At 38.1% G+C, this 9,377-nt stretch overlaps 2 protein-coding genes across 2 annotated transcripts in view; both read left to right on the top strand.

Annotated features, from left to right (window-relative positions):
- LOC148033073 (calreticulin-like) overlaps window positions 1-2,907 on the top strand; it is a 3,726-nt gene extending 819 nt beyond the window's left edge. Inside the window, exons 2-14 of the mRNA XM_087683804.1 lie at window positions 1-82; window positions 174-366; window positions 459-717; window positions 804-860; window positions 939-986; window positions 1,082-1,168; window positions 1,308-1,365; window positions 1,567-1,634; window positions 1,744-1,839; window positions 2,008-2,052; window positions 2,332-2,370; window positions 2,589-2,630; window positions 2,758-2,907. The exon at window positions 1-82 is cut by the window's left edge and continues 26 nt beyond it. Coding sequence (XP_087539930.1) covers window positions 1-82; window positions 174-366; window positions 459-717; window positions 804-860; window positions 939-986; window positions 1,082-1,168; window positions 1,308-1,365; window positions 1,567-1,634; window positions 1,744-1,839; window positions 2,008-2,052; window positions 2,332-2,370; window positions 2,589-2,630; window positions 2,758-2,769 — 1,086 coding nt within the window. The 3' untranslated portion in view covers window positions 2,770-2,907. The remainder of the gene's footprint in view (window positions 83-173; window positions 367-458; window positions 718-803; window positions 861-938; window positions 987-1,081; window positions 1,169-1,307; window positions 1,366-1,566; window positions 1,635-1,743; window positions 1,840-2,007; window positions 2,053-2,331; window positions 2,371-2,588; window positions 2,631-2,757) is intronic.
- Window positions 2,908-3,020: 113 nt separating this feature from the next.
- LOC148033072 (uncharacterized) lies at window positions 3,021-9,025 on the top strand. The gene is made up of 3 exons (XM_087683806.1): window positions 3,021-3,576; window positions 7,696-7,771; window positions 8,141-9,025. Exons 2-3 carry the CDS (start codon window positions 7,742-7,744, stop codon window positions 8,417-8,419), a joined length of 309 nt encoding a protein of 102 aa, XP_087539932.1. The 5' UTR covers window positions 3,021-3,576; window positions 7,696-7,741; the 3' UTR covers window positions 8,420-9,025.
- The last annotated feature ends 352 nt before the right edge of the window (window positions 9,026-9,377 follow it).

Here is a 9,377-nt window from a genome sequence, read left to right as displayed (position 1 = left end):
TCAGATTGGAAGAAAAGTGAGAATGCTGCTGGAGACTGGCTGCACACAGCCGGAAAGTGGTCTGGTAATCCAGATGACAAAGGTACCGGTTTTACCAGTTCCTTAGAGAGATCTAGATATGCATGAGTAAGTATAATTTAGAGCGCTATGACACTGATGGACATCATGTGCAGGAATTCAAACAAATCCAGATTCTCGTTTTTTTGCTATTTCAGCTGAATTCCCAGAATTCAGCAACAAAGACAAGACATTAGTGCTACAATTTTCTGTCAAGCATGAGCAGGATCTTGATTGTGGTGGTGGTTATATAAAGCTAATAAATGGCGAGATGGATCAATCCACTTTTGGTGGGGAGACACCTTACAGGTTAGTTTCATCATTGCACAATGTTTGCAACCAGATGATGTAAGTTGATCGTTACTTGTGGTGAAGTAACTTCTCTGTGTTTTGATCTTCAGTATAATGTTTGGCCCCGACATCTGTGGTTATAGTACCAAGAAGGTTCATGTGATCCTGTCGCACAAGGGGAAAAATCATCCTATTGAGAAGGATATTCCTTGTGAGACTGACCAACTTACTCATGTATATACTCTTATCTTGAGGCCGGACAACACGTACAGTGTATTGGTTGACAACAAGGAGAAGGAATCAGGAAGTCTGTACAAAGATTGGAAAATGTTACCTCCTCAGAAAATCAAAGATCCGAATGCTATAAAAGTAAGAGTTTCAGCTCTATGTTTTTGCTTACAATGAAATCTATTGGGTGATATTGTTTTGTTAACAGTACTATTTGTCTGCTGCAGCCAGAAGATTGGGATGACAAGGAATACATTGATGATCCAGAAGATACAAAGCCTGAGGTGAGTTGTTTCTGCATTATTTGTCTTTCAGGGACAGGTGCTGTAGGGTGTGGCTGAAGTTGTCTATTGTGATTACAGGGCTATGATGACATTCCTGCTGAAATAACAGATCCTGATGCCACAAAAGTTGGTTCCTTGTCCTCCCTTTTTACAAACTACATCTTTGGAAACATTGGTCTAGTTTGGTATTATGTACTGACTTAACTATGAACTTATTTCAGCCAGAAGATTGGGATGATGAGGAGGATGGTGAATGGAAAGCACCTACTATTCCCAACCCTGAATACAAAGGTCCATGGAAGCCCAAGGTAGGTCTTTCCCCATGTAATGCTTACCTGATTTCTTTGTCTGTGTAGCATCACTCTCAGAGCAGAGCACCACTGATAATTTAAGAGGCTTGAGTAATTGCTCAGTGTCTCATGGTCGATTCCTCCTTTGTCATTTTAGAGAATCAAGAACCCTACATACAAGGGAAAATGGAAAGCTCCAATGATTGACAATCCTGGTAAGGGTCAATTTGGTGTTCTACAATAACGTGCAATAGTCATTGTTGGGAGTCAGCATCCCGTGTAAGGGTTCTTGTGTCTTAACTTAAGACAGTAGCAGCGGGCCAGTAGTTTGGAGATCAAAAGCCTGCTGCTTGTTTTATTTTTTGAAGAAATAAATTGCTAGCTGTGTCTCATGCGCTTTGTGTTATTGTGTACAGATTTCGAAGATGATCCTGAGATTTATGTTTTCGAGGGTCTGAAGTATGTAGGCATTGAGCTTTGGCAGGTACACTGACAAGTAATTAGGCTGCTATGATGATGACTTTCTTTTTTTCCCAAGAAATGCTACGATGATGCTTAAAGACGGGATGGCTGAATGAGACACCTTATTACAGGTTAAAGCTGGTTCCATTTTTGACAACATATTAGTGACTGATGATCCAACATATGCAAGTACTCTTGCTGAGGAGACCTGGGGGAAGTATAAGGAGGTGAGTGTCTTAGTTATTATGGTGTAGGCCCCAGTCTGTTGCTTATGTATAGGCCCCTTTATTGGATTGGGTTTTGTGTGTACTCTATATGCACTATTTAATTACATAGTCTCTATCTATCTCTCCTCATGTACCTTTGTCAAACACATTTCTAATGTTTTTGAATAGGCTGAAAAGAAGGCTTTTGATGAAGCAGAGAAGAGCAAAGAGGAGGTGAGTTTGCTGTGAATATTTTGAAGTGGTAAAGTGAAAAGAACAGCAAATAAGTGTGCATACAATGACATCCTTGTTTACACACTGCATGCCCAGTTGCCAAACCTATTTTAACATTTTGTTGACTGTATTATGTCATGCTGAAGGTGCTTGTTTGTTTCTTAATGCTTTTGAGATTAGAAGCTTTCATTGATCTCTGATTGACAGCTCTTTCCTGCACAGATGATTTGATGGGTTAGTTCTGCATGCTTATAGATACATGTTTTCCATCTGTTGCAGGACTCTAAGAAGTATGATGACGATGAGGAGGATAATGATGTGAGTAATTACTTCCTTGGTGGTTGATCTCCATTTTTGATGTGTCGCTACTAGTGTTTCAGACATCTAAAAGTTAGTGGTGTGCCAGTCTTACGTAGCAAGTGTTCTGGCTGTTCTGGTCTGTTTTTTGGTCGGAAATAGGTTTTCCGTGATCCAACCTGACAGACAAATGTATCAGTTTTACAATGGCTAAAAGTACTTCATTACTTTCTTGACAGGATGACCAAGACTCTGATGCAGACGAGGAAGAGGATGCTCATGTAAGGGTTTTAGTTTTGTTACAACATGAGAGTCTGTTACAGCTGCACTATCTTTATCTTGTTTATGGCATTTCTCAATTAGAGAGTATGTTGTTTCTTTGATTATCTGTTGTATTTTTCTTTACAGGATGAGCTCTGATCATGGCGGTCCACCAACATGGCCAAAAGTTGCTGCAAACCTGCAATTTATGTGCCTCAACAAATGGACACATTGTAGGAAATTAACCTCAGATTTCAAAAGCCCATTCACTGGCTCCCTAGGAAGTTTCTTGATGATCACTTGGGTATTTGCAGAGATGGCTACTGAGTGGTGCAATTTTGTAGACACTTTTATTTGTAGGGAGTTGGGTCTTCAATATTACGATGTCCATCCAAATCATTCAAATGAGAAATAGTTTTTTTCTAGGAAGTCGCTTATGCCTATGTATGCCAATCAGTGGAGTGTTAAAACGTTTGTTTGAGCGTTTTCCATATGTGAGTCAGTTAACCACACATTGTTTTTGTTTGCCACAAACCCTATGGACATCTTTTGGATCAGGTGAGTAAGCCTGCCTTCCTTGAAAATGGATCTGAGTATGAAGCAAAGCTGGCTGTTTCAGTAGTTTAAGTAATGTTCTAGGGGCTTGAAGAAGAAGCCTTTTGGATTCAGCAACAGAATGCAATCAGTGAAATCAGAGGTTACTTGTCACTCATCAGATGTTCCAGTTGGTGAGAGGTAAAATGGTATTTGCTCCGTATATAACTCGTAAATTTTCAAAGTGTTCTCTCAACAGGGTGTCATTCTTTTGTACTTTACGGTGGTCATTCTTGTACATGTCCTTTTGGTATACCTGGTCCAAGGATTAGGAGGCAATACGAGTGGTTTGATTGACTGCGCGTGACTATCTCTGCGTGACCTGGTCTCTCTCAGAGGCAGTGCCCCACTGTATTGCGGCAATTGTCTCAGGTTGGTTGAACTCGCGCTGGCTCGCCGTCCTACCTCTGACCCCGGGGACTTGTATGTTAGGATTCTAATACTTTAATCTTTGGTAAAAGAGAAGTTAGAATATGATAAAGTTATCCATAACTAATACGTGTTGTGGCACAATGCTACTAATAATATTATGATATATGAGTAAAGAGTTGGGAGAGGATGGGTGTACTAGGGTTCATGTCTTGTCATAATTGATAAGAGTATCTTTCAAAAGTGTTAGGGTTGAAGGCACAATGATACTAATAATATTATGATATATGAGTAAAGAGTTGGGAGAGGATGGGTGTACTAGGGTTCATGTCTTGTCATAATTGAAAAGAGTATCTTTCAAAAGTGTTAGGGTTGAAGGTTGCATGTATTTAGTTGTCTACATGAACTTGTATACAATACTTGCACATTTGTATATTTCAAGAGGAGGATGTTCATCAATGTCATTTTATTCTTTATTCTTGACATAACAATAGAATAAGATGAGGTAGGTCTTACATTGTGAGTATTGGAGTTTTCATTTATTGGTCTTTTCTTTTTTGCTTGAATCTCCATGGTTCTTGTTCTTTCCTTATTTTCATTTGTGTTTTTATTTTTGGTTTAATATTTCAACTAGTATCAAAGTAGGTATTTGAGGAGCTTCATTGCTATTCATTTTAGCTTGTGAAAAAAGCTTTGTTTGTAACTTTAATGGGAGCCATTCAATAAGGTATAAGTTAGTCATGTTGCTTCCTTGATCACTTTTATCATTTTCAACATTGATTAGGGCCTTTATCTTGAACCTTTGAGGCTTTACGAAGTGACCATTAAGCTTAGTGATAGTAGTAAACAACCAACAGCCATTAATGTGATTTGCACATGATTTGTTGTCTTTTTTTGATGTTTTTTCATCCTTTTTTAGCTTACTGTTCACTTTTTGTAGGATAGATTTGTTATTCACACTGTAGAATAGATTTGGTGTTAATTATGTTGTAAGATAGACCTCTTGTTCATTGTATTGCAAATACACTTTTTGTTCATTGTGTTGAGGACATACCTATTGTTTAGTGTTCAGATAGATCTATTGTTTAGTATTGTTCAAGTCATGCTTGTATATTGTTAGGGCAAACTTACTATTCATTGGTGTTTAGGATAAATTTGCTCTTTATTGCTAGGGTATGTATTTGACTAGTTAAATGCTCTATTGATGCTTATAGGGCAAGTTTGTTATGTTTAGATGGTACATTGATGCTTGTAAAGACTTTTGAATTGATTAAAAGGTTATTTAGTTTATTGTTTGGAAGGTTATTTGTTATTATATCTTGTAGATAGCAAGCTTACAAGTTGAAAGCTTATGTATTATGTGTTTACATGTACTTTCAAGATGTTGCATGGATGCATTAATACTTGGCATTGATTATTACCCTTGGATATGCTTATGCTAAGCTCTATGTTTTAGTTTGAGCTTGGTTGGATATGTATTTGTAGTGGCTATTTGCTTTGATGGTTTTTTATTTATGGATTTGAAAGATTATTGCGAGCATATACTTTCAAATGTATTGATTTATGTCATTAGGCATTTGGATGATAATGAACATTATGTATTGAGCTTTTGCTTGGCTCCTGGATATTCAATATTCATCTTTAGTGGAATACACTTGTACTTTAAATCTTTAGAGATAGTGGAAGCCTTGATCATATACATGCTTAGTTAATGTATATATATATTGTTGTAAATATTGACTCTTGTGGATTGATTTACAATGTTAGTGGATTGTTAGTGGTGGATGTTTGATACACATTGATTGTATGCATTGTTCTTGCAAATATTGACTCGTAAATTGATTTACAATGCTATTGGATTATCAGTGGAGGATGTTTAATACGCATTGGTTGTATATATTGTTGGGGATAAAGGCGTCTTTGTCTAGTTGCTTGTGTATTACTACATTGATAGTCATGGCCACTGCATACTAAAGGTGGTGGATGTTTGTCACTGTTACTTTATTTTTTATTCTTTTAATGATAGTTTGAATAAAAAAGGCTTGATCACACATTGGGAATGTTGGAGTTTTCATTTCTTATTTCTCTTTCTTGCTCTTGCTTTTCCATCATTGCTCTCGCGTGCAAGCTTCGATCATTCTCGCCTTTCAACTAGTATTAGAGCTTGGCTTTCCGACTCTTGAGCTTGGCTCATGGAATTCTCAGCTTCTTATTGGCTCCCTATTTGCATTGGGTCTTCTTTTTGGTAGTCATAGCTCATTCTCTTGAGCTCTCATCACCAAGTCTAGGTCTCATTATTTCAGAGATTTATTTCAGTCCACAGGTCTAGGTAAACAGGGCAGCTACCATTGAAGTTTCCAATTTTCATCTCTTTGCTATTGGTTTCGAGCTATTAGAGGCTTGTTCCAAGGTCTCTTTGGCTCATATTTGAGCTCTCCAATCCCTCCAGATCTATTACGTGGACCAGTAAGAGCAACAGTATAATCATACACATTTGCGCCTAATTTTGGACAGATTTCATTCAGCCACTTCAGCTCTAGCTTTAGCTTGGCATTAAGCACGTATTTAGATTTCATTTTAGGCTTCTTGCACATGTATTGATACTTGGCACTGATACTTTGAGATTAGACATTGGTTTGGTGGTTGAAAATAGTGTTTCAGAACTGTTATAAGCATTTCACAGACATTTGATGCTAGTGCTATATTCATAGTTTATGCTTATGCTTGTTTGGGCATGATTACATAACTGGTTTGATGCCTATTGCATCTCGATTGATTGGGAGATTGAAGCTACATGTTATGCTATGATTTTGGCTTGATTATGTCATTGGAAATACGCAATTTATAACAATAAATACATATTGAATACTCTTGGATTGAAGCTATCTTTTATGCTTTGACATATGTATATTAGTTTCAGGTGTATGTCTTGGGTTATGCTATGATGTATTGATCATCTAGGAACGACTTTGAGCTTGTCATTGGATCTGGATGCTTTTGGAAGCTTAAGCTTATTTAAGCATGTACTTATTGACATTGGTCTATGCTTGATAGTGGTCAATGCTTTGACAGTTATATGCTCTTTGGGTATGTGCTTACCTGACGCCTACGGCTTGATGCATTTGTCTTGACACAGTGTACAATGTACTTATTGAGCTTTAGTGCTCTCTGAAGACTTGGCTTGGATTCTCATTTGCTATTTTGAAATTTTGTATTGGATATTATTTTGGTTGTTAGAGATCTTTATTGGGATGTATGTCTTGCTCATGGATGCTACCTATAGTTGCTTTGTAGTTGCCATGCTCTTGGGATGCTATTGAGACATTGTCTTGGTTATCTATCTTTGGTACTTTGACTTGGTTTGATTGAGGTGTTAAGCTCGTTTATCCACTTTTGTGCCAGTGGGAGCATCTTGTATGCTTAATCGACATTGAGTAGGAGGTTTATGCTATTTGAGCATTTTGCAGATACTTAAGACTTTGGGATATTATACACTTAAATGTTGCATGGTTTATGCACTGATATCTTGGAGTTGCTTTTGACCTAAGCTTGGGCTTTGCACTCTTGTGAGCATACACCTACTGGTGTCAAGTCTTACTAATGTTATGTATACTTTGCCCTACTGTCCAGGGGGTATGTCTACTCATTGACGAATGCTTTGGTGACATGTTTGGGTGTTTGCTTAGGGTCTTGATGACTGTTTGGTGCTGATTTATGTCCGTTTATGGTTAGTCATGTCTTAGTTGTCATTTATTCACTTGGTACAGTGATTTGGTCAGCAATTGACTCTCACAGTATCTTGCTGTTATTTATTATAGCAAGCATATAACTCCGGATTGACATTGATTTTTCATGTTGAAATATTCTGAAATGATGTATTTTTACTAGTACTTGGTGGGCAGCAGCTTTGGTTACACTTTTCTTAATATTTTCTCTTGATTTTGGTGACTTTTTGATCATTTTTTGTATTAAACAAGTAATTGTAAAATGACTGCAATCTTCCAGTCTGCATTATGATGTTCGTCCACTGATCATGCTATTTTCAACATCACTAAGCTTGATGGTACGAATTACTTTTATTGGAAGAGTCAAATTTGACAGGTATTGGTGTAGAAATTGCAGATCAAACCATTGAGATTCAGCGGATTGATGCCTGCAACTATGCCAGATGAGGAATGGTTTGAGCTTGATAAGTTATGTAAGTCTACTATTGTATTCTCTCACAAAGCATGTTCATTACAATGTATTTGAGGAAGAACAGAGTGCATGGCAGTTGTGGGATAAAATCAAGAATCTCTATGACAAGAAAAGTCTAGTGAATCAGATGTATTGGCTGAAGCAGCTTATGGATCTGTGCATGAAGGAGAATGTGACTATGCCTGCTCACTTGAGTCAATTCCATGCTATACTCAAGAACTTGACTTCGCATGATATCACTTTTATAGAGGATGTCACTCCTCTTTTCTTGCTTGGTACCCTTAATGAGTCATGGGATGTATTCTGCACTGCATTATGTGCCTTTATTGCTACCTTAAAATTATATGATGTTGAGAGTGCTCTTCTGCAGGAAGAGGTTAACCGTAAGAATTTGGATGCTTCTCGTATGTCGCATGCTATGACAGCTAGAGGCAGGAATGATGGATATGGAAAGCATGGCAGTGGCAGCGGCCGTGGACGGAATTCTCAGAAATCTTGGTCCAAGTCTTGTGGGAAGTCACGTAGCAAATCCTGTGGTAGAAATGCAGATGTTACTTATCACTATTGTGGAAAAAAGGGCCATACTAGGCCACAATGCCATGAACTGTGTAATGAAAGGTGCAAAGATAAGGGGAAAGACAATGCATGATAAGTCTTCTGATCGCAACATAGTGCTTGCAAAGTCAAGTGTTAAAATTGAAGAGATCAATGTTATGCAGCTTGAGGATGTTGATGATTATATCCTTGCAGCTTCTTCTTGTGCTTCGCGGATGACAAAGATACACTCTATGTATGCACAGTGTTGACTCTTGGACTCATGTGCGTTCTTTCATGTGACACCTTATCGAGAGTGGTTTCATTCAATACCGTATTGTTTCGGGTTCTGTGCGCTTGGGTGATGATAGCTCTCTTGATATTGTGGGCATTTGTGATGCTAGGTTGCAGTTTCCTTCTGACAGCAATTTTGTTATGCAGGATGTACGCCATGTACTTGCTTTAACACACAGTCTCATGTCAGCTGGACAGCTTGATGATGTAGGTTATCATATATCTTTTAGAGACTCTGCATGGAAGATCACTCGTGGGTAGACTTGTGATTGTGAGAGGTGCCAAGGATGGCAATCTTTATCCCTTGATTGTATCCGCTTCTTCCCTTGATCATGTTTTGTCTGTGGGTTCTATTCCACATGTATCTCTTTGGCATGCCCGTTTGGGCCATATGTCTTTGAAGGGAATGAAAATGCTTTTTGGTTTACAGTAATTATCGTCTCTTGATTATGCATGTTTTGATTCATGTGAGCATTGTCTTTATGGCAGGCAGATTAGGTCTACGCATAAGAAATCTGGTAGGCCACGCATGAGTGAGCCCTTGGCATTGATACATTCAGATGTCTGTGGATCCATGCCTTGTCAGTCTATAGGTGGTGCAAAGTATTTTGTTACTTTCATAGATGATTTTTCACGAAAAGTTGGGACTTATCCCATTAAGCTGAAATCCGATGTCTTGGGTGTGTTTTAGAGATGGCTTGCATTGGTTGAGAACCAGTCTGGGTATAGGCTAAAATGCCTAAGGACAGATAATGGGGGTGAGTATGTCTCACATGCTT

The sequence above is a fragment of the Lygodium microphyllum genome, chromosome 8, assembly GCF_053477565.2.
Source record: "Lygodium microphyllum isolate KBCC chromosome 8, Lygodium_microphyllum_v1.1.10, whole genome shotgun sequence".
NCBI lineage: Eukaryota > Viridiplantae > Streptophyta > Polypodiopsida > Schizaeales > Lygodiaceae > Lygodium > Lygodium microphyllum.
This window is presented reverse-complemented; position numbering and strand designations above follow the sequence as displayed.